Here is a 25,248-nt window from a genome sequence, read left to right on the forward strand (position 1 = left end):
CTCCAGATTGGCCTCGACAGCATTGGTACCCATTACTGAGAAGCCTGGTATGGAAGCCTCCATGGCCTTTGCCTTCGATTCCACACCTGTTGTCTCAGGAGGACAGTCATTTGCTCAATGTCAAGCTTCACTCTCTGCACCTAACAGCCTGGCATATTCTGTTTTGAACCATAGTGGGCCTCCACTTCCACAGCAAGTTTTAAATGTTATTTTGGAAGCTAGAAGGCCTAGTACAAGAAAAGTGTACGCAGATAAATGGAACAGATTTTTATTTTGGAGTACAGCAAAGGATTTTGATGTTTCTGAGCCTAATTTAAGTGTGGCTCTTCAATATCTTACTGAGTTACTGGACAAAGGTTTGTCCTTCTCTTCTATTAAGGTTCATGCTGCAGCAATTTCCGCTCACTATGATTGTGACCCACCATTGTTTTCTCATCCTTTGTTCAAGCAATTTCTTAGAGGGGCAAAGAATATAAGACCCCCACTAAGAGCTCCTACTCCTGCTTGGGATCTCAATTTTGTGTTGGAGAAACTCACTCTACAACCTTTTGAGCCTGCATCTACTACTGAATTAAAGTTTTTATCATGGAAGACTGCTTTTTTGTTGGCTATTACCTCTGCAAGAAGGGTTTCTGAGTTGCAGGCCCTTATGGCGGTTGAGCCTTTCTTAATTTTCCATAAGGATAGGGTATCTTTACGTACTAATCCTTCCTTTATGCCTAAAGTGGTTTCTAGTGTAGCTTTAAACCAAACTATTCATTTGCCTACTTTTTATGCAAATCCCCAAAATAAAGGGGAAAAGATTTTGCACACTTTAGATGTACACAGGCAGTTGCGATATTATTTGGACAGAACTAAAGGGTTCAGGCAGTCTCAGCAGTTATTTGTTTCTTTTGCTTTGAGTTCTCAGGGCAAGCCTGTGTCAAAACAAACTATTTCTAAGTGGATTGGGTTTTGCATTGCTTTCTGTTATTCCCATCATGGCAAGGAGATTCCAGCTGGGATTAGGCCTCATTCCACTAGGGCTACTGCCACTGACAGCTTTTTGAGGGGGTGGCAACTAAGGATATTTTGGAGGCAGCTACTTGGAGTTCAGTGCATACTTTCTCTAGGCATTATCACCTACCACTTTACTCTAAATCCAGGGCTGGTTTTGCCACTGCTGTTTTGCAGGGCATTTTGGCAGCTCCTGCTTCCTTATAGTTTGGCCATCCTCCCTTACCTCTGCTTTGGGATTCTACCCAAGTGTAAGGACTGCAGCAATGTGAGATGAAGAACATAGTACAGTTTTGTACCTACCATAAATGTAGATGTTCGAAGATCCACATTGCTGCAGTCCAATTCTCTCCTCCTTCCCTCTGTAGTTAGAGGCGGTTGTGTGGGTTGGGTTGTAAATGTTGTGTATATTGTATATATTGTACATATTATTAGTGCTAGGGTGGTTGGTTGGTTGTTTGCTGTCTTTTGGTTTTGACCTTTCTTTTTAGGGTCTTCTGACATCTGGGGCAAGAAAAGACTGAGGATATGACGTCGGTCATGCGCATTTGTACCCTGACGTCCTGATGTCAGTCTAATGCGCCTTGACCGACGTCAGCCTTATACTTTGATATTCGGGCCGACCGAGGACAGCGGACTACCCAAGTGTAAGGACTGCAGCAATGTGGATCTTCGAACATCTACATTTATGGTAGGTACAAAACTGTACTTTTCCCATGTCATTGTTTATCGTGTCCATGGTAGTTCTTTCTATGGCTTTGCATACGCAACTAGTCAGGCTTATGAGTCTGTAGTTACTGGGATCTGTAGATGACCTGCCCTTTTGCAGATGCATGACCATTGCAGTTCTCTATTCACATAGCATAATGCTTGTCTGGAAGCTGCGATTAAATATTACTTTTGTAGTCTTGATAAGTTGTGTATCAGGCTGATGTTCATCATGTTACACTGCTGCAGTCATTACACTTGGGTTATCCTGCCGTCAGGTGGTTCCCCAGTCGGCCTGAGTTCCAAAGTCTTGGTCCGGCGTCGGTTGCTGTCGCCTCCTCCCTGACATCAGTGCAACAGGGGTATGTAAGATGCAGCCGACTCCATTTTCTTCAGTCTTTTTTGCCGCGCGGTGCCCGAAGCAAAAGCAGTTCGCAAGTGCCGGTCGGCCGTCTCCTGAGATTTTCATTCCGAAATCCAGAACCGAAGTCTTCTACAAAGCTAAGTACCCCGTTGGGGAAACTTTTTCTTGCCTCAGACCGATGTCAGTAAAAGTTAATAACTGTATTTCTTGTGGGAAGCAAATACCTCATAAGGATTTCCATTCCTATTGTATCCCATGCCTAGGCCCTGACCACGACGTCACTGGTTGTCGGTTTTGTGCTAGGTTTAACAAGCGCACTATTAAACGTCGGTTTGATTTTGCCCGACATTATTTTGGTAGAAAATTCAATTATACTATGCCGTCGGAACTTCCGACGACCGGAATACACAAAAAGCGCAAAGACAAGGATAGGCATCCGAGGCCCAAAACTGACGATGAAGCCTCTTCTAGGCCAGTCACCGGTTCTCCAGTTTTCAGCGAGGCGCCTTTGCAGCCCCTGACGACCGCTTCTGTAGAACCACAAGCCACCTCTGACTCCCACGTGGAGATGGCTGGGCCTTCGGATGCACAAGCTCTTCATCCTACCGAGACTAACCTTTCAGAGGGATCTGGAGTAGCTGAGCAACCCACAGCTTCAGAGGGTGTCTTCAGACCTACTCAGTTAAGCATTAAACCCTCAGCTAAGTCTAAGCCTCCTTTAAAGTCAAACAAACAAATACAGGATTCTCCAGGACAGGCCTCCATGCCTAAGAAACAAATGCTCAAAATGGCCGAAGACCTAATCACTCTGATCAGGGGGTCCCATCCCCCTCCTGATAAAAGGCCTAGACAGGATGCAGACTATGACTCATCCAACCAGGTGTCCATCTCTTCTCATTCATCCTCAGACCTAGGATACTCTTACCCCCTTATGAGGATTCTGATGCTGAGGAATCAATTCCATCAGCCTCACTGCCTGAGGACTACTCCTTTGGGGAAACCCTACATACCATGAGGGAGCATTTCCACTGGGAAGGCCAGGATTACTCAGAATCCAAGAAAAGGCTCAGAGACTTCCTTTTATTACCTCAACACAGACCCCTTGCTATTCTGCCAGTGTTAGATATTGTGGATGATGTTTATACTGACTCCAGATTAAATCCTGATTCCTTACCTCCAGCCCCTGTTAAAGTCCCTGAATCACATAAATTCTGTATAAAAGCCCTGTAGCTGACCCTGAAACTATTCCTCAGGGAACCAGAGGAGTTAAGGCCTCATCAGCCAAGAATCCAGTTCCCTCTGACAGAGATTCCAGAGCATTAGACAGATGGGGAAAGAAAGTATATACGTCTGCAACTTTAGCAATGAGAGCCTTAAATTGCCAGTTTCACATGCTAAAATATCAGCAATTTTTACTGTCTCAGTTAAAACAAAAAAATGCTTCCAGAATCAGATCCTCCTAATTTTAAAGAAATGCAGGATTTATTACATGCAGCTGAACAAGTGGGAAAGCATACATTACAATGTGGTTTTGATTCTCTAGAGGCCTCCTGCAGAGCAGCGGTTACAGGCTCTGTCATTAGAAGACATGCCTGGTTAAAAGAACATACGTTACCAGATCATGTTAAAGCAAAATTATTGGATGCACCTTTGCAGCAGCATGTGTTATTTGGAGTTAAGGCAGAAGAGGTATTAAAGAAAATGGAGGATAAGGCAAAATCTATGCAAACGGTGAAGGATTTCTTATAGGTTCAGCCTCCTAGATTTAGCAGAAACTGGCCAACTAAGAATTGGTCCTTTCCAATTACAGACAGACCTCAAAGGGGAAGATACAGACGTCCAAGAGGTAGAGGTCAAACACAAGGTCCTTACAGGCCTCGACAATGGGTTGCATCAGGCCAGAAAGAAGGGGAAGACAGGCCCCAACCATATAAAAAGCAGCTCCAATGACTTCCCATTACAGCTGCCAAACAAATCCTTCTTGGGAGGAAAACTGGCACTCTTATACCACAATTGGCAAATGATCACCAAAGACAAATGGGTTCTCAGCATTGTATTTCAAGGTTACAGGTTCCACTTTCACACTCTGCCAAGGTTAAAAGTAATGCCAAATCTGCCACCAAATCAATGGGCAGAGGCTCAAAAACAAATTACAGCACTCATGGATATGAGAGCTATTCAAAAGGTACCATCACAGGAGCAAGGACAATGATTTTACTCAAGACTCTTTCTGGTACCCAGAAAGGACAAAGCCTGGAGGCCCATTCTGGATCTTTCATCTCTAAACACTTACCTGGATGTTCCGAAATTCAAAATGTTGACATTACAGCAGCTTCTTCCCATGCTGGGCAAGAAAGCTTGGCTCGTGACTTTGGACCTCAAAGAGGCATACCTGCATGTCCCTATCAGACAAAACTGCAGAAGATACCTCAGATTCATAGCTGGTTCAATGCACTACCAATTCTCTGCACTGCCCTTTGGCTTATCTACTGCTCCCAGGGTCTTCACAAAGTGCCTGGCACCAGTAATTGCATTTTGCAGACAGAAAAGAATTCAAATTTATCTGTACCAGGATGACTGCCTGATTCAAGCAGAGAGCAAGGACATTCTTCTACAGCATCTGGCATTTGTAAAAAAGTTAAGTTGCCTGGGGTACACAGTAAATGAAAAGAAATCAAAACTAGTACCCTCACAAGAGATTATATTCCTGGGTGCCAGCTTGAACACAACAGCCCAGATGGCTTATCTCACACCAGACAAACAAGGACAACTGACTCAATACTTTCAATTGATGGCAACAAAGACCCCAACTCCCTGCAAGAAAAATTCTGCAGGCCTTGGGTTACATGGCATCCTGCATACTACTAATTCCATATGCCAGACTGCATATGAGGAAACTACAATGGTACCTAAGGAATGTATGGTCTCAACACTGTCAAAGTTTGGAAACAGTTATACCACTAATACCTTGCCTTCAACAGGAGTTTCAATGGTGGGCTCCAGCTTGTCACCTCAACAAGGGACAACCTTTTACACAACCCACAGCCAGGCAAACACTGACAACAGATGCATCGGATTACGCCTGGGGAGCACACATGGCAGGCAAATGTATTCAGGGCATGTGGCCCGCAGAACAAAGGCATCTTCACATCAATCAAAAAGAGATGCTAGCTGTATAAAATGCGCTTATAGCTTTCAAGGACCTGCTGCATCCAGGACAACTACTACTAAAGACAGACAACACCACAGTTATGAGGTACATAAACAAGCAAGGGGGCACTCACTCCTACCACCTATGCAGACAAGCTATGACTTTATGGAACACAGCTATAAACCTTCAAGTTCATCTGCAAGCGCAATTCCTGCCAGGAGAGAAAAACACACTGGCAGACGACTTAAGCAGAAACATCATGGATCCCCACGAATGGGAGTTGAATCCACAAATATTCAGAATGATAACACAGAAATGGTGGAGCCCGGACATAGATCTGTTTGCATCCCCAATAAACTGCCAGTTACAAAATTTCTGCACAAGGAGTTACCATCCACAAGCATGGAATGTGGATGCCCTCTCATTCAGCTGGAAGAACCTATAAGTATATGCTTTCCCACCACTACCTCTCCTGCCAAAGGTACTCATAAAAGCCAGGCAGGAAGAGACAAAGATGATCCTGATTGCACCAGACTGGCCACGCCAGCACTTGTACCCAATCTTAAGGAGCTTAGCACAAGAACCACCCTGGATTTTGCCTCAAATCCCATATCTGCTGACTCAGCACAACAAACAAATACTACACAGCCAGCTAAAGACCTTAAACCTAGCTGCGTGGAAGATTCCTTAGTCAAGCAAGCAATGCCTCTCTCCAAAGCTGTTATGGATGTCATTCTGGAGGCCAGAAGGCCTAGTACCAGGAAAGCCTATTCGGATAAATGGAAGAGATTATGTGCCTGGAACCAAGCTCACAGCCTTGACCCTCTTGTCCCAAACATTCCTCAGATACTACAATACTTAACTGAGATGCTGGACAAAGGACTCTACTTCTCATCCATCAAGATCCACGCCTCTGCCATCTCTGCCCATTACAACACGGATCTACCAATTTTCTCTAATTCTCTGTTAAAACAGTACCTCAGAGGGGCTAAAAACATAAGACCGCCCCGTAGAGCACCTACTCCAACTTGGGACCTCAACTTTGTTTTGGAGAAGCTAACTTTACCTCCTTTTGAGCCAGCCAACACAGCAGAATTAAAATATATCTCTTGGAAAACTGCTCTGCTCCTGGCAATAACATCAGCACAAAGAGTTTCAGAATTACAGGCACTAATGGCAGTGGAACCTTTCCTCATTTTCCACCAGGACGGGGTGTCTTTACGAACTAACCCTACTTTTATGCCAAAGGTGGTATCCAGTGTGGCTCTAAACCAAACTGTTCACCTGCCAACTTTTTATCCTAAACCACAGAATAAAGGGGAGAGACTACTGCACTCTTTGGACATTCACAGGCAGTTACGCTTCTACTTGGACAAAACCAAAGCTTTCAGAAAATCTGAGCAGTTATTGGTAGCATATGCTGCAGGAGCACAGGGAAAAGCCATTTCAAAACAGACTATTTCAAAATGGATAGGACATTGTATACGTTTCTGCTACATATACCATGGAAAACCTGTACCTAGCAGCCTTAGATCTCACTCCACCAGGGCAACAGCCACTTCAACTGCCTACCTCAGGGGAGTACCTACCAAGGATGTTTTGGAAGCAGCAACTTGGAGTTCTGTACACACCTTCACCAAGCATTACCATCTGCCGCTATACTCTAAATCCAGAGCTGGCTTCGCCTCTGCAGGGCCTTATAGCCATCCCTAATGCCTTATAAGACCAGCCACCCTTCCTTAGCTTTGGGATTCTACCCAAGTGTAATGACTGCAGCAGTGTAACATGATGAACATAGTACAGTTTTGTACCTACCATAAATGTAGATGTTCGAGTGTATACACTGCTGCAGTCCAGGTTACCCTCCCTCCTTCCCCTCTTACTGGCTGGCACGTACCTATGTCTTCTACTCTTACTACCTATGGGGAGTATTTGCTGGTAGCTGTAAGTTGTTTTTTGCTTTTCTTATGTATGTTTTATTAGCAATTGGAATTGTCTACATATTTAGAGGCACCTGACATCTGGGGCAAGAAAAACTGAAGAAAATGGTGTTGGCTGCATCTTATATACCCCTGTCGCACTGACATCAGGGAGGAAGCGACAGCAACCGACGCCGGACCAAGACTTTGGAACTTAGGCCGACTGGAGAACCGCCTGAAGGCAGGATAACCCAAGTGTAATGACTGCAGCAGTGTATACACTCGAACATCTACATTTATGGTAGGTACAAAACTGTACTTTTTGGAGGAATCCTGGGATATTATCAGGACCTATCAATGTGGTGTTCTTGGCCTTGGAGAGTGCACTCAGAACCTGTTCCCTGCTGATAGTTGGGGGAGTTATGTATGATTGTATTTCCTAAGAGGTGGCTGGGGAGGAGAGTGTATCTCATCCAGGAACAAAGAGGTCATAACATCCCTGTATTTTTCCCTTATGAGGCCAATTATTGGGTACACTGCCCCCTTTGGCATGTACCTCGCAAAGCACATGCAACAGCTGGAGAGACCATAGAGGTTCCTCACCAGGAGAATCCAGGGCCTCAAACATCTACCCTACACAGATGGGCTAAAAGCCCTGTCCCTGTACTCCATTTCATACAGACTCCTCAGATATGACCTCTGTCTGGCATGCAAAGCAATCTCAGACCCCACCTTGATGGGACTGCTGCATATCCATCAAACTCCACTCGAGCAACCCATACGTGCAACCTCAACCTGGTCTGTGATATCAATAGGACTTGTTGGCGGGACAGATTTGTGTCCCAGAGACTCCCCCATCTGTGGAATAGACTCCCTCTCCACATCAAGCAGAGTATCTCATTATTCCTTTATAAGCGCAACCTGGATAAGAAAATTCACCCCTGGGATTCCACCCGTGTCCCTGCTGGACAGGGGCTTTGGGTGCTGACATGTCTAAACATGGGCTAAACTCTTGGCTAGGCTTAAAGGGCCTCAGGGCCAATAGGCTAGTAACCTCCTATGATAAAACTGGAGCTGACTTTGTCACTTAATAGATTTGCTAGGTCTCCTAGGTCTGTGTAGGTGGCTTCTTTTACACTTGGTACTGCTTATTGTTATGTACTGCCTTTTTAAGGCAGAGCTAAAGAAAGTCTTATGGTTGTCCTTGGATTGGGAGGCTATTTTACCTCAAAAATTACTTTGATAGACTTGATTTGCCCTCTGAGTTACTTGTTTAAATCGATGAAAGTTTCTGTCTTGTGGAATATTGCATGTTTCTTAATTTTGCTATGATTTTCTTCCTTTTGTTTTACAGCCTATTGTAGGTTTGATGTTGGGATTCCACTAGGGTGAATTATTTTTGAATGAGTTTTTAGCAACAAGCTGCTATTTTTCTAGAGTTACTGCAAGTAATATTGTATAACTAAATTTGTTGTATAAATATAACTTTTTGGGAGTCTAAATGAAATTGCAAATCTCATTTTACTGGGATTTAAAGTGTGACCTAAAATATCTAACAGCACAGAAGCCATTTAACGGCATTTTTGCATGGGACTCTGCCTCCTTCACTCCCTGTCTTCAAATATGGTAACTTTGAGATAATACAGGAAAATAAGTTTAAAAACAAATAAATAACTTGCCTTTTTATTTTTACCCTGAGTCATCTGACTTCAGAGTTGGTATATAACTCAATTTGACAACAGCAGCTGACTAAGTAAAGAGTTGACAATCCAGGTTCTTGTTGAAAAATATACGACTGTGCAAGAACCAACTAAACTTTATACAAGTAAATTCTCCCAATTTGTTTATAAAGTTCAGTACAGGCATCCCTGAGGATTTCTTTATGTATTTAAAACTGTAGTTGGAGGTCACTAGCTCAGACTAGATTTCTGGATTTTTTTTTCATGCCCTCTCCTACTGATGTTGGGTAATTAGGGAATTAACAAGTAGCCATATTCCCTGTTTGTTTCTCTTTATAGGTGCAGGACTGGACTGGCACCCTGCAGGGAAAAGACTTTCTCATATTTTCTCCCCTCCAGTGTGCTGTGCTGTGGTGTAAATATGGGAAGAAATGTGCTTCTGTTACCACTCCATTCACATACACAGTTGTCTGACAACATACCCTAGTGTTTGTTTTCTGCTTGTTGAACACCTTCCAATATCATACATGTTTCTAGTCAACCTAAAGCTTAACATCTGTCAACGAAAAGAGAAAGATGTACACTGGGTATTTATTCCCTTCACACCACCACTAACCTGGGCAGTTAACTGGCACTTAGGATGATAATTCAACCTAGAGTATTAATGCCTTAGATGGGACCCATCTCTTTGCATTGTCACACTGGTCTGGCTCAGATTTATTTTTTATAGTGATGAACCTGTGACTTGGCAGTTTTAATTTTACATTTTTTCTTTTTCATTTCAGGTATTATTTACAACCAAAAGACAATGTGCACAAGTCTTCCAGACCTGAGGACTTGGGATCTTTGCGGTTAAATATATGCTACTCAGAAGACTATGTCCTTTCATCTCAGCACTACACACCGTTACGAGATTTGCTGCTTAAATCACCAGAAGTTAAGGTGTTTTACTTTGCCATAGTGTTTATTAAATGCATGTCAGTTTGAAGACTGTATCCATCATAATTTTGAAGTCTGTGTCTCACTGAAATAGTTATCTAAAGAATACTTTCCATGTCCTTAGGACTAAAACAGATGTACATTCATAAATTACCGTTGCAATTGCCTAAGCTGTATGGATTATATAGTGCCTAGGATGTAACAGCTGGCCAGCTTCCAACGCCTTGGGTTGCCTTCACCTGCACCTAGGCTGCTAGTTGCACAAGCTCCAAGTGGAGAAAAACAGCAGCCAAGGCACCAAAAGTACTTTCTTGCTGCCCTTAAAGACCACTCCTCTTGCAGGCTTCAGAGGATTGCTGGTCAGTTAATGGTCGTCTATTGCTGGGCAGGTAAATTCCATTTCAGAGCAACCTTGCACAATATGCTATTTTTTGTGAAAAACGTGCTTCTGTGAGAAACATTATTTTTTGATGGAAATGTATGTTTAACGAAACTGTCTTGAGAGCTGTTAGTCTAGCAGACTGTTTACCTTCTATTTTTAACTTTCACTGTTTGTGCTTTCTTTAAGAACTTTTTATAGAAGATGTTTGCTTATTTTGTGGGACTTAATGAGTTTTATTGGGTATAAAGTGTGTTTTGGGAATGTCATTCTGAACACTACTTTTGACAACTTACCTGTCACTGACTCAGTCTAGCTATGCTAACCAGGAATAGGCTTTGTTTTTAGGCAGAACCATGAAGCAGCATACTTATTCCATGGCGCCACCTTCCTCCAGATCCAAGAGAAAGAAAACTTTAAGGTACCCCTTGAAAACAGTGTGCTACGTCTGTGCCTCAGCTGCTGGAAAGCGACCCTGCTGTGGCCATTATTGGTACCTCAGAATATTCACTTGTTCTCTGGATCCCTGTGGTATAGCCATGTCAGTCACTATGGACCAGGGGGTCAGCCATAACCTTTGTGGCTTTTCAGGTGCCCTTGCCGGGCATGAGAGATCCACTGTTTCTTGCTCTAAGAGGAAGGAATGGGGAAGGCATCCCTGTGTAGTTGGGCTAAGAGACCTGGTCCCAGGGATGAATCTTTTTGCAGGAGTCTGTCAATTTCTATGGGCTTTTTTCTGTAGATAAGGAAGAACTCGTTGCTTTAGCTCAAGGTTTATTGCAGACATTAAAACCTTGAAGGGGTGACTGGAAGTTTTGTAGGGAAAAAAGTCAGTTCCTTCAGTTTCTGATGATTCCCTGTGTGATGATCAGGAGGGGGATTGGGAAAAGGGCATCTTCTAATTTTTCTACCAAGTACCTGGTTTGGACTCTGAGGAGGAATTTTCATTTTCTGAAACTCTTTCTAGAATGAATAACATGTTTCAGCGGGAACAAACTAGTACTCCACCTTCTTTGAAGAAAAACTGTGATTTGTCACAAATTTAATTACCACAGCCTGCTGCTGTTCTCCACTTTTACCAGCTTTGGAGGATGTTTTTGATATTGTTTGTGATATACCCAACAGTCAACCAGCAACCCCTAAAAAGACAGACATACGTTATAAAATTCCTCAGTCTTACAAATATTTGTTTTCTCATTCCAGATCTGATCCTGGAGCTATTTTTGTGTCAAATCCCGCTGCAGAAATGTAGTTGATGGTAATACCTTTCCCCCTGACAAGGTGGGAAAGCTTTTGACAGATTTGGGAAAATTATTTATTCCTCTGCCATTTTAGCCTTTAGAATTCTAAATTATCAGGCTCACATTTTAAAGTTTCTGTTTACTTCTTTTGACATTTTGAGGAGCATTACTACCAGTTTTCCCTCTTCTGAATGTGAATTCTTTAATTGCATCTCCTTCCCAAGTAGCTAAACTTCTTTGTGATGACTGTGTGTCCAGGGCAGCAGCTTCTGATTCTGTTATGAGAAGATTTGCTTCATTGTATACACAGACTTTTTTTTTTGAAATGTTAAGTCTGAAATGTTAAATTCTCTTTTGGCTAAGGAGGGTTTGTTTGTTCCTTCTGCTACTCTGGTACTCAGTTTGACGAAGGAGAGAAATTGATTCAGGGGTTACTCAGATTTTCAGCCCTCCTCCTTTGTTTCCTAAAACCATTGCTTCAAACTGGGATTCCTTTTACAAAAAGCACAATCAATAGCCTCATCAGGCTTCTAACAAGGAGATATTCAAGAAAAAAGTGATAGGAAGTGTGTGACGATAGGAGGTACTGCCAGCCATGCTGGGAGACATAGGGCAGTGGATGTATGATTTGTGCCAGCTCAGCTAGCTGGAATTTTGTAAATATATGTCATTTGTATATCAAACTGATTTGTAAAGATGCTGTGCTGAAAATGTATGTGTTAAAATATATTAACAGTGCACCCTGCTTTGCTGCTTATGTAGTGTAGTTGTTAGAGCACTCCCTTTAGCTGGAATGAAAAGAAATGTACAGGTATTATAGTAACTGAATGAAGTGTATATGTTTTAATAGAGGATAGTGGGACAGCAGAGCTTAACCAGCTAGCTTACTTTAAGAAAAATAAGGGAAATGTAAATGAGCTGTTAAACCATTAAAATGGCACCACATAGTGCTGAATAGGACCTGAGATGGTGGGTCTGGAAGAAGCCTTTGTTCATTAGCTCAGTAAAAAGAGGGGAAGCCCCAGGCACTGCCATAAACATTTAGATGTGTATTGTAGCCATCTATGCTAAATTCCTCTCTCATCTTCAAAAGGGGATACCATGACAACCTAGAGTCAGGTGACCAGATGAGGTCATTCTGCAAGCCATCATTGATATTATATTTTACAGGGAGTAATCTCTGAGTATTGAGTATTCTGTTTAGGGAACCTGACTAGAAAGACTGCTTACATATTTCATTGTGCCTTGATATATATCAAGTAAGTTGTTAGGGAACAGTAATTCTCCTAGATTCAGTCAGGAATATAGTGAAGCTTAGTTTAGAGATTATTTTTCTTTATTTGTATGAATCTGTCCATCAATGTTATTTTCAATATTTCCTGTGATTTGAACTCTGTGGTTTACTGTAAATGCATAGTTAGTATTTTCTTGTTCTTTTATTATTTATTGTTAAATATATTTAAACTTTTCATTGTGACTGGTCCGGTTTAGAAAATATTTCAGCTTTGAGAGTATTTGCAAATATTTATCTGGTGATTACTGTGGCCACTCCTGAAAGCCTTGCTGTTTGGTCAGCATTACCATTTATATTAATATTAACTTCACTCAGCATAATTGGGTAACCTTTTAAGAGCCTTATAGTAACTGGTGGCAGTGAATCTACCTTAAAGTGTGGGAATAGTTGATAGAGTGGGTAATCTGTATTAGCCTTTCCCAGGTATGTCTGAAAATTAAATCTCAAAGGCTATGTGTCCGCTACTTGGGGCAGGGACAAAGAAGCACTGGTTTCACAGCGTGAGTGGGGGAACATTATTGGGGACCTGGAGCCAGGCAGATAGAGGCACTCAGACCCCGGGGTGTGTGTGTGTGTGTGTGTGTGTGTGTGTGTGTGTGTGTGTGTGTGTGTGTGTGTGTGTGTGTGTGTGTGTGTGTGTGTGTGTGTGTGTGTGTGTGTGGTGTGTCCTGCGTGCTCTTAAGAGAAATTGTGCTTGATGCAGAGAGGCCTGCATTTGGAAATACTGAGTGTATCCATTTGTATTCCAAGTGCATGCATCTTTCCAGTGTCAGTGGTGAGGATTCAGGCTCCTTGATTATGGCCCCCGCATGGGTACATCACAGGAAGGTTCAAAGAAAGCAGGCTCTTTAAAGAAAAAAGGGACAGCCCAATAACATGGAATGATTATTGCAGCCCCCACACCACACCACTACCTTAAACCTGTCCCAGTGTCTGTCTCTTCAACTTCCTGTTTGGCACCAGATTGTTTCAGACAAATGGGTTGTAAGAGTTATTCAGGAGAGTTACAGATTACAGTGGTAAAGCTGCTATCCTTTCCACTGGTCACCCCTCCCCCACATCCTTCAAATCAGATTTCTCTGTTTACGCCAGTCATCAACTAGATGCTTTCTTTGGGAGTCATAAAACCATTTTCCCAGAACAGTGGGGTAAAGGTTAATGATTCAAGAATTTTTCTGGTTCCCGAGAAGGATCCTTGTTGGATACCAGTTCTGAAGCTTTCCTTTCTCAATCTGTTTGTGAAAGTTCCAAAATTTAAAATGCTGCCCCTACAAACCTTGTTACTTCTCTTTCCTTCTGTAAGTTTTTTTTAAGTTTAAACTTAAAAAATGCTTCTCATATTCATATTGGCATATATTTTGGAAGTTTTTCTAAGGTTCTGTGTCTGAGTTACAGTACCAGTTTTCTGCATTGCCCTTTTGGTAATCTACTTCTCCAAAGGTGTTCAAGACATGTTTAGCTCATCTGATAGCCCATTGCAAGACTGCTGGGTATTCACCTTTTTCCTTATTTAAACAGCTTGCTTACATTTGCAGAGTCTTTCTCAAAATGTCCCTTGCATAGGTAAAATAAAAATCTCCTTCTCAGTTTAGAGTTCCCAGTCAGCATTCAAACTTCCTACTTGTCTCCTTTTTACAGAATAGTGTTCTAAGAGTGGTTTTGGATGCCTCCATATGAAAGGCATTCCTACCTCAAGAAAAAGTAGCCCTGTGTCTAGAACTATTCCCGAGCTGCTTCATTCAGTCTTTGACTACAGCAAGGCAGTACCTCAATATTCTAGGGTTCAAGGTTTCTATTCATATTAGCTATGATTCATGCTGTCAATTCTGTGCATCAACTAAGGTCTTCTGTGGCACTTCATGTGGTCAGAGACAACACCACAGTGATGGGGTACATAAAGAAAAGGGGGTTACCAGCTTTTTATTCCCTTGTGCAGACTGGCTGTGGTAGCTGCTTGGAAGGCATCAGTCATTGTTTAACCTTCCAGGCTTCTTACATTCAATCAGAGCAAAATGTTGTAGCAGACAATCTGAGCAAGACTAGGGTAGACCCACACGAATGAAAGTTGAATGTGGGTGTCTTCCTAGAATTGCTCCAGTTGTGGGGAGCTCCTCAAATAGATCTGTTTGCCTGCTTTTAAAACAGACAGCTAAAGAAATTCAGCTCCAGGATTCCTTTGCAAGCAGGCATGGAAGACAACTTCTTTGTCCCGTTTCGTCGATGGGAATGTTCCTGTACGAGTTTTCACCCTTTATACTAATACCAAGAGTCATTCAAGGTAGATTCAGAAGGACTCTCCAAGAATCATTGTGTTGTCTCCTTTGTGGACTAGGCAACAGTGAATGTCCTTCAAGGATGCATCTGCAGTCATAACAAATGGGTTGTCCTGTCGTCAGGCAGCCCTTCGGTCGGCCGGATTCCAAAGTCTGGGTCCGGCTTCGGCTGATGTCGCACTTCACCCGACGTCATCTCTGCTGGTCTTCGGGTATAAAGGCATCAGCCGACGCCATTTTCCTCAGTCTTTCTTGCCGCGTGGCGCCCGAAGCAGAAGCTGTTCACAAGTGCCGGTCGGTCAGATCCAGAGATTACTACTACCGAATACTACTTCGAAGACTTCTAAAAAGCTAAGTACCCGTTGGGGACTCTTTCTTGCCTCAGCCGATGTCAGAAAAAGTCAATAACTGTTTAACTTGTGGGAAACAAATACCTCATAAAGATTTCCACTTTTACTGTCTGCCTTGTTTAGGCCCAGACCACGACGTAGCAGCCTGTTCGGCCTGTGCTTCCTTCAACCGACGAATGCTTAGGCGTCGGTCGGAGTTTGCTGAACAGTTTTTCGGCTCAGATTTTGCGTACATTATGCCGTCGGATCCTCCGACTACCCAAATTGTTAAAAAATGCAAAGAAAAAGACCGACACTCGCGGTCCGCGGTTTCGGCCGAAACCACGGTTAAGCAAGCCGTGAGTGTCTCGGTTTCGGCCGAAACCGAGAAAACCGGTCAATCTTCAGCCGAATCCATGACTACTACTGAGGCTCCTGCTACCTTAGTTGAATCGGCCTCAGAAGTTTTGCCTACTACTGTGGTTCCTAGTGATTTATCAGACACCATCCCTTTGGATGTCTCTGCCCCAGCACGTGGTGCTGCTAGGCCTCCTGCAGCCATGTTTATTAAGGCCTTTGCCAGGGCAAAAGCAGCCAAAACTGTTAAATCAGTACCTGTTAAGCCCCCCTCACACAGGCCCACTTCTAGTTCACAAATGCTTACTCTGGCAGAGGATTTAATATCCTTAATTAGGGGATCCCAATCTCACCCAGACAGGGCCTCTCAGCCCCCAGAAAAGAGATCTAGAGCAGAGCCCCCCGAGCCAGTGTCCTCTGATGATTCTGCGGATGACTCAGACATTACAGACCAGCCAGAGGCTCCTTTTTCTACTTATGAAGATTCCGATGCTGAAGAATCCATTCCATCTGCCTCTCCGCCAGAGGAATTTTCCTTTGGGGAAACCTTACATGCCATGAGAGAACAATTCCAATGGCAGGGACAAGATTTCTCAGATTCAAGAAAAAGGCTTAGGACATTTCTGCACTTACCACAACATAGGCCCTTAGCTATACCTCCAGTTCTGCCTGTTGTGGATGATGCATTTAATGATGTTTGCACTGCTCCTGATACTTTACCTCCAGCCCCTGCCAAACCAGATAGATTTTACAGGGTCCCAGATACTCATCACCACCTATACAAGGCCCCACTTGCAGATCCTGAGACTATATCCCAGGGGCCTAAGGCAGTAGCCTCGACCTCAGCAAAAAACCCTACTCCTTCTGAAAGGGAATCCAGGTCCTTAGAGAGATGGGGGAAAAAAGTTTACACCTCTGCTACTCTCTCAGCTAGAGCTTTAAACTGTCAGTTTCATATGATCCAATACCCAAGAGTTTATGCTTGATCAGTTAACTAAGAAGCTGTCCTCTGAGGACTCCTTAGATAAGAAATATGTTTTAGAAATGGTGAATAACATCCAACAGGTTAGTAACCATTGTTTAAAATGTGGCTATGATGCACTGGAGGCTTCATTTAGATCAGCCATGACTGGCACAGTGATAAGAAGGCATGCATGGTTGAAAGAACAGGTCTTGCCGGATCATGTTAAAGCAAAGCTGTTAGATGCTCCTATGGATAAGGCCAGTCTATTTGGTACACCTGCTCAGGAAGTAATGAAGAAAATGGAAGAGAAGGCAAAATCTGTACAAACAGTTAAGGATTTCTTACAGGTTCAGCCCCCAAGGTTTAGCAGGAACTGGCCTACCAAAAATTGGTCCTTTCCAGACTCCTCAAAATCTCAAAGAGGCAGGAATAGACGCTCTAGAGGCAGAAATCAATCCAGAGGAGGTGCCTACAGAGGACGACAGTGGCAAGGCAATAACCGAGGCACAGACACAACCACTGCAACAGGACAATCACAGTGACTTGGCTCTGACACCGCCTACCAGGGAGCAAATAGCAGCACCTTTAGGCGGAAAGTTAGCCTTATTTTCGAAAAATTGGCACTATATCACAAAAGACAAGTGGATTTTGCTAACCATAGACCAAGGCTACAGGTTCCACTTCCACACCTTACCAGTAAAAAGAGGAATGCCAAACCTACCTCCAAATCAAAAAACAGAAGCTCTAAAGCAGATAGCGGAATTAACAAAGATGAGAGCTGTGGAAAGAGTACCAATAACAGAACAGGGCAAAGGATTCTACTCCAGACTCTTCCTAGTACCAAGAAAAGAGAAAAGCTGGAGACCTATTCTCGACCTGTCCGTCTTAAACACATACATCATTGTCCCAAAATTCAAAATGCTGACCCTACAGCAACTTCTTCCCATGCTGGGCAAGGAGTGTTGGCTGGTAACTCTAGATCTCAAGGAGGCATACCTGCACGTCCCCATACGACCAAATTGCAGAAGATACCTCAGATTTCTTGCAGGATCAGAGCATTATCAATTCTCAGCATTGCCCTTTGGCTTATCTACTGCGCCCAGAGTATTCACAAAATGCCTGGCATCAGTAATCGCTCACTGCAGGCTACAGGGAATCCAAATTTATCCATACCTGGACGACTGCCTGTTACAAGCGGACAACAAAAGCAAGCTGACAACAGATTTACAAAGAGTCATTTGCTTACTACAAGCCCTGGGATACACAGTCAATTTACAAAAGTCAAGACTGATACCATCCCAAACAAGAACATTCTTGGGGGCGGAATTGGACACAGTAAAACAAATGGCATTCCTAACTGCAGAAAAACAAAAACAACTCCCTCTTTACTTCTTGGCATTAACAAAGCAGAACAAACTAACAGCAAGAAAAGTACTGCAGGCCTTGGGCTTCATGGCATCATGCATAATCTTGGTCCCACATGCCAGACTGCATATGAGAAAGCTACAGTGGTACCTAAAGAATTTATGGTCTCAACACAGGCACAGCTTAGAAACCGAAATCCCACTAATCCCATGCCTGAAACAGGATTTCCTATGGTGGGCTCAAGCATGCCAGTCAAACCCAGGCTTACCCTTCTACAACTTTCAAGCAAGCCAAACCATCACAACGGACGCCTCAGACCTAGGCTGGGGGGGCGCACATGTTGGACAAATGCATACAAGGATTGTGGACTCAAGACCAACTGCACCTACACATAAACCAAAAAGAAATGCTGGCAGTAAAACTAGCAATCCAGAAATTCAGACCATTCCTCAAAGAAGGCCATTTAATGATAAGGACAGACAACACCACAGTCATGTGGTACATTAACAAACAGGGAGGCACTCATTCATACCCCCTATGCAGAATGACTCTGGACCTTTGGAAAATGGCTCTGAGCTACAACATCCAGTTACAGGCAATGTTTGTGCCGGGAAAAGAAAACACCCTAGCAGACATGTTAAGCAGAACCACCTCGGATGCTCACGAATGGATGCTACACCCGGACATCTTCAAGGCCATCACAAAGAAATGGGGAATGCCACAAATAGACCTATTCGCATCCCCACTCAATCACCAGCTCAAAAAATTCTGCACTAGGACATACCACCCACTTGCATGGAAGGTGGACTCTCTATCCTTCAGTTGGAAAGGCCTGACAGCATATGCATTTCCACCTCTTCCTTTGATGCACAAGGTACTACTGAAAATCAAAGAAGAACGTCCAAGGATAATCCTGATAGCTCCGAATTGGCCAAGACAACACTGGTACCCATTGCTGAGGAGCATGTCTCGGGGGAGGATGTGGTCAATACCCCTGATGCCTTTGATGTTTACTCAGAACAACTACAACATCATGCACCCAAACCTAAAAACCTTGCAACTGACTGCCTGGAACATCACATAGCAGCAACTAACCCAGACCTATCCCAAAGGGTTAAAGACATTATCCTTGAAGCCCGCAGACCTTCAACAAGAAGGAACTATGCAGGAAAATGGAAAAGGTTTGTCATTTGGAGTACTGAAAGAGGAAAAGATGTGTCAAACATAGATATTGCTAACATCCTGGAGTACTCGGCAGAGCTTCTACATACAGGCCTGTCCTATTCCTCCATCAAAATACATGCATCAGCTATTTCAGCAGAAAACAGCTTCGATCCACCTGTCTTTTCGCATCCTCTACTCAGACAGTTCCTCAGAGGGATCAAGAATGTAAAACCTCCTAGGAAACCACCATTACCAGCATGGGACTTGAACTTTGTGCTAGAAAAATTGACACTCCCTCCATTTGAACCAGCAGCAACAGCAGATCTTCAACACCTATCATGGAAAACTGCTTTCCTACTGGCAATTACTTCAGCAAGGAGGGTTTCGGAACTACAGGCCTTAATGGCAGTACAACCCTTCCTAATCTTCCATCAAGATAGGGTGTCCATGAGAACTAATCCTACATTTATGCCTAAGGTGGTATCCAGAGTGTCTTTAAACCAGGCAATCCACCTACCTACCTTCTTTCCCAATCCACAGAACAGGGCTGAAAGACTGCTGCATACCTTGGATGTACATAGACAGTTACGCTACTACCTGGACAGAACCAAAGGTAACAGAAAAACTGACCAGCTTTTAGTAGCCTATGCAACAGGAAGGGAAGGAAAAGCAATTTCCAAACAGACAATCTCCAAATGGATAGGAAATTGCATAAGATTCTGCTACTCCTACCATGGAAAACCAATTCCACAGAACATAAGACCTCATTCTACAAGGGCTACAGCCACTACCACAGCTTTCTTACGAGGAGTGGCAACCAAGGACATTATTGAGGCAGCTACTTGGACCTCCGTGCATACATTTGCCAAGCATTATAATTTACCTCTATACTCTAGATCCCGAGCAGGGTTTGCCACTGCTGTACTGCAAGGGATCCTAACTACACCATAACTTTTCTTCCTCCACCCCTAGTTGGCTATGGTATTCTACCCATTTGTTATGACTGCAGATGCATCCTTGAAGGACATAGTACAGTTTTGTACCTACCTTAAATGTAGATGTCCGAACAGGATAGCATCTGCAGTCAGGATTACCCACCCTCCTTCCCCTCTGTGGTACTCCTAGGGTATTTACCCTCCTAATAGCTAGCTGGGGGGGGAGTCTCTTATGGTGTATTTGTTTGTATATATGTACATACATGCTTATTTTTTGTGTTTGCCTTCTACTTTTTGGAAACATTGGCATTTATCCAAAATTTAGCTTTCCAAGAGGGCAACTGGCATCTGGGGCAAGAAACACTGAAGAAAATGGCGTCGGCTGATGCCTTTATACCCGAAGACCAGCAGAGATGACGTCGGGTGAAGTGCGACATCAGCCGAAGCCGGACCCAGACTTTGGAATCCGGCCGACCGAAGGGCTGCCTGACGACAGGACAACCCATTTGTTATGACTGCAGATGCTATCCTGTTCGGACATCTACATTTATGGTAGGTACAAAACTGTACTTTCTTCCTTTTTATAGAAGCTTATTCAAACAAGACAAGGGGTGTTGGATACATCCAAACTACCAGTGACCACATGGATGATTCTGCTTAAATAACTTTTAGATGCTTTTTCTCAATGGAAGTGCTGCAGGCATTAAAGCAGGCAAAGAAACCTGCCAATAGGAAATCCATATATTAGTAAATAGCAAAGATTTGCTAGTTGGTTTCACAGCAAGAACCAGAGTCCCATTCAGGGTTTCTGTACCACTGGATTTTCAGTATTTGTGAGAGTTATTATCCTCTGGCCTTTCAACCCCTGTCAAGGTTCATTCTTCATTTCAGCATGTTTGTCCATAAGTCCGTAGGTTCATAGATAAAAACTAGGCTTGCTGCCCTTGTGGGTCATTTTACACTTAGCCAATTTCTCTCAAAGGTTTTATCACAGTCTTTGATCAAGCTTTTCATAAAAGTTTTTACAGAGCACCTTCCTGGAATCTTAACTTTGTTTTGGAAAAGTTAGCTCTTTTTGAACCAGCTCATCAGGTTGATTTACAGTTCATTAATTGGAAAACAGTGTTACTGGTTGCTCTGACGTTTGCACGAAGAGTATCTGAGTTGCAAACTCTTATGGTGGGTCAACCCTATTTCGTATTCCATAACAAAGGGGTTTCTTTGAGAACAAATCCCTCATTTATGCTTAAAGTGGTTTCAGAATTTAAACTTAGCCAATTCATGCATCTCCCTGACTTCTTTACAGAACATAAAAAACAGTGAGATAGGATTCCTCTTATATGGATGTACATAAGCAACTCTGGTATCAAACTTAACAGAACTAAACCTTTTAGGTAAGCTGAACAGCTGTTTATATCCTATGAGGGTAAGATAAGAGTAACCTGTGTTAGAGCAGACTGTTTCCAGATGATTATCCATTGCTATTTCTTTTTATTTATCCCACCATAATAAGACACTTCCAAGCAGGGTCAAGGCTCATTCTGTTAGGGCCCTGGTTTCTTCTATTGCTTTTTGGAAAGGGGTTGTCTCTGGGAGCATTTTAGAGGTAGGTACTTGGTCCTCTGTACATACCTTTACAAAGCACCTACAAATTAGATTCCTTTTCCACGTCTAGAACAAACTTTGCTAGAGCCATTTTCTAAGAGTTCCTGGACCTCATCCTCCCTTCTCCCAATCTGTTTAAGCTCTGGTGATCTATCCTTGTAGTTTAGGCTATTGCAGCAATGATTTATGAATGAACGTGATACAGTTATTTAAATTAACTTACCATATCAGTAGATGTTCAATGAAATCACTGCTGCAGTAGCCGATCCTTCCCTCTGTCCCTCTTTTTGTGTCTGTGTTTACGCTGGGGTAATTATTTTTATATGTCTACCTAACTTTACTTACACACATCCAAACCATTAGTCAGCTTATGCTGACTAAAAAGAGTGATTTGTACGCCAAGCCCTTCAGAGCTCTCCTGGCACTGAAGAGCTTTCTTCTTGCAGGCTGTCGAGGATTGATGGTCAGTTAATGCTTTCCACTGCTGGGAAGATAAGTTCCTTTCAGGAGGGGATAAATCTTCCACATTTACTTTTTATGACAGAAATTTAACTTTTTCTTTAAAATATATATTTTTACCCTAGGAAAAAGTTTCTGTTGGAGTGCCCTTGGTGAGCAAGGGAGAAGGGGCAGGTAGTACATTTCTGCCTTTCCACACTGCTTTGCATATCCCTTAGGGAGGTTTTTCCTGGTAAAAGTGGGTCTGCTTCTTCAGAAATTCCTGTTAAAAGGAAGCAAAAGCTTAGATGTATTTCTTCCCCTGTCTCAGTTACTTTGTTTAGGAGTAATTTATTGAGCTTAGCTTAGGGTTTAGTTCAGGCTCTTGACCCTACCAGTTCAGTTGTTTCTAGTAAGAGAAAAAGGGATTCTTCATTTTCTGAAGAGGTTCATGAATTTGATTCACAAACTGAATGTGAAGGAACAGATTATATTTTGTCTCCTTGGGTTTCTCATTCAGATTCTGAGGGGAGTATGGCTTCAGCCAGTCCCTATATAGGATTTACTTTTTCAGAAAAAAATTCCAGAAAGAATTAATTGTTTCAGTGGGAAAATGATACTCCACAATACCTAAACAAGTCCCGAATCTACTCCCAATTCCTCATATCCTTTCAGCATTGGACAATGTTTTTGTCACAGCCTGTAACTTGCCTGACGGTCAGCCTGCTGCCTTGATGAAAGCAGAAAGATTGTATAAAGCTCCTCCGTCTTGAGTTTTTGTATCTTTAATCCCAAATCAGACCCAGCAGCTGTTGCTCTAGTGAATTCTCCTACTGTTGAACATCTGTTTAATAAAACTTCCCTCATCTTCTGAAAAGGATGGGAAGGCTTTTTATAGTTTTGGGGGGAAAAGTGTATTCTTCTGCAACACAAGTCAAGCTCATATCTTAAAGTTTATGCTTTCCTCTTTTGAGGACAAGAACAATATTATGGCATATGTTTCCTTTTTTAAGGAAGACTTCTTTGTGTGAAGAAGTGTGTACTTGAAATGTACTTGTGATTCTGCTGATCCCACTTCCAGGGCTGCTGCCAATATAACTGTTATGAGGAGGTTTGTTTGGTTGTGTACTCAAAACCTTTCCAAAGATGTCAAAGATGAAAATTTGATTTCTCCCCTTACACTTAGAGTTGTTTTTTTGGAATATCTGCTGCTTCTAGCTTACATAGTACGTACCCTAAAAAACTCTATTCCCAAACAAACCACAGTCAGCAGGGCATCTCCTCTTACCTCTTTTCACACTCATATCCTTCTACACAAAATCTCTTGCAAACTACATAACTCCTGTCTATTTAAATTTGTTTTTAAACAAAGATACAAACCCAAGTACCCCATCCTCTTACCTAACATCTGCCAAATCATTAACCCTCTCTGGTGATATAAACTCAAATCCAAGACCTACTACTTATCCCTCTACTTTCCCCTACAGTCAACCCAGCACCACATCCTCTCAGTTTAATATCTACCACAGCACTACACCCCTTAACTTAATAGCTCTTATCTTGCCTCCCTACCCACAGACTTCTCCATCACATGAACTATCAAAGCATATACAGTAAAATACACAAGTTACATGCTTGGGTTACACTCCACAACCCTGATGTTTTAGTTTTATCCAAAACCCAGCTAAAGCTCAACCTTAAAAATGATGAAATACTTCCCCAAGTCTGTAACATCTTACAACTGGACAGATCGCAAAAATAAATAAAATAAATAAATAAATAAAACCGGCAAGAGGCATAGTAGTTCTGTATAACTCAATGGAACTTTCACGATGTCCCTTCTGCCCACCCTCCTCCAACAATGCTGAAACGCTGCTTCTCCTTGTAAAAAATCACTGATCACAAAATATCTGTATTGTCACTGTTTACATTGCCACAGGCAATAATGACTCAATTTTAGAGGACCTTCTGTTTTGATTATCGATAAATATCAACCAAGAATCCATCATCCTATGTAATATAAATATTAATTGGCAATCTTTTGCTACATCTGCCCTACCTCTGTCATAAATCTATACAATTTCACACAGCTCATCTCTTCACCAACCAGATACAGAAAACACTCTTGAGTCTTATTTTCTAGACTGGGCCCTCACATCTGACCCAAGAAAAATTATCTCCTCTGCTACCCTCACAAACTGTGAATCACCACCTCCCAGTCTTTCTTAAAATATTTGCCAAAAAACCCCCAAAATGACTTGTCACTATAACACAGTTCACAACATAGCTCAATTTAAAGTTACATTCATAGAAATGCTGAAAGCTTGCAACTGGCATCTACCAAAAACTCTTCCTGTGAATGAAGCACTTGCATACTTTATTGATATCTTTTTCACAATATTAAACCAGTTAACTGCAGCCAGTCAAAAAAAGTCAAATTCAGCCCTACTCCATGGCTCACAAAAACTGCTAAACAACTTTTAAAAGCCAGTGACAATTCCTGGAAATCTTGGCTCATTAAAAGATCGACCAACCTTCAAAATTTCAGAGAGCTTCATAACTGCACTAAAAAAAAAAAACCTTACTACACCTCAATCTAAGTTGCATACACTAATAACCCCATTCTAAGTTACGAACACTAAGAACCCCATAAAATCCTGGTCGTCCATTGACATTTTAAGTCCAGGCTGACAGCCCAACCAACCATACCGAACCTATTACTAACCAACTCGACTCGCACTTCATACAGTCAACACTCATAAACAACCATCCACCTAACTCACTGTCTGTCTTAAAAGTATACTCTAAACTGCCTGTCTTCCACATCAACCCAGTTCCCATTTCCACTATCAAAAAATTACTTCACAAGTTAAAAAAACACTGATACTCTTTCCCCAGAATACATTGTCATGGCTGCTGACCCTTTAGCATACCCTGTTTCTATCAACATAAACAGGTTTATTCAAGAAAACTTATGTACCCATTATCCTGAAAAAGTCACTAATTATCATCTTACACAAAGGAGGAGACTTCACTGAATTCTGTTTGGTGATGGTGAAAAATTCCAGACTTTGGAGACCTGTAGCCATTCTTTCTCCATTGTCAAAAATCCTTGAAAAGTGTATACAGTCTCATCTTCTCAAACACT

At 42.5% G+C, this 25,248-nt stretch overlaps 1 protein-coding gene across 1 annotated transcript in view; it reads left to right on the forward strand.

Moving 5' to 3' along the window:
- LOC122802337 (ras GTPase-activating protein 2-like) overlaps nucleotides 1-25,248 on the forward strand; it is a 1,675,609-nt gene that overhangs the window by 1,328,000 nt on the left and 322,361 nt on the right. The window contains exon 10 of the mRNA XM_044071975.1: nucleotides 9,603-9,759. Coding sequence (XP_043927910.1) covers nucleotides 9,603-9,759 — 157 coding nt within the window. The remainder of the gene's footprint in view (nucleotides 1-9,602; nucleotides 9,760-25,248) is intronic.

This window comes from Protopterus annectens, chromosome 5.part0 (assembly GCF_019279795.1).
Source record: "Protopterus annectens isolate FY-2018-M chromosome 5.part0, PAN1.0, whole genome shotgun sequence".
In the NCBI taxonomy this organism is placed as follows: Eukaryota; Metazoa; Chordata; order Ceratodontiformes; family Protopteridae; genus Protopterus; species Protopterus annectens.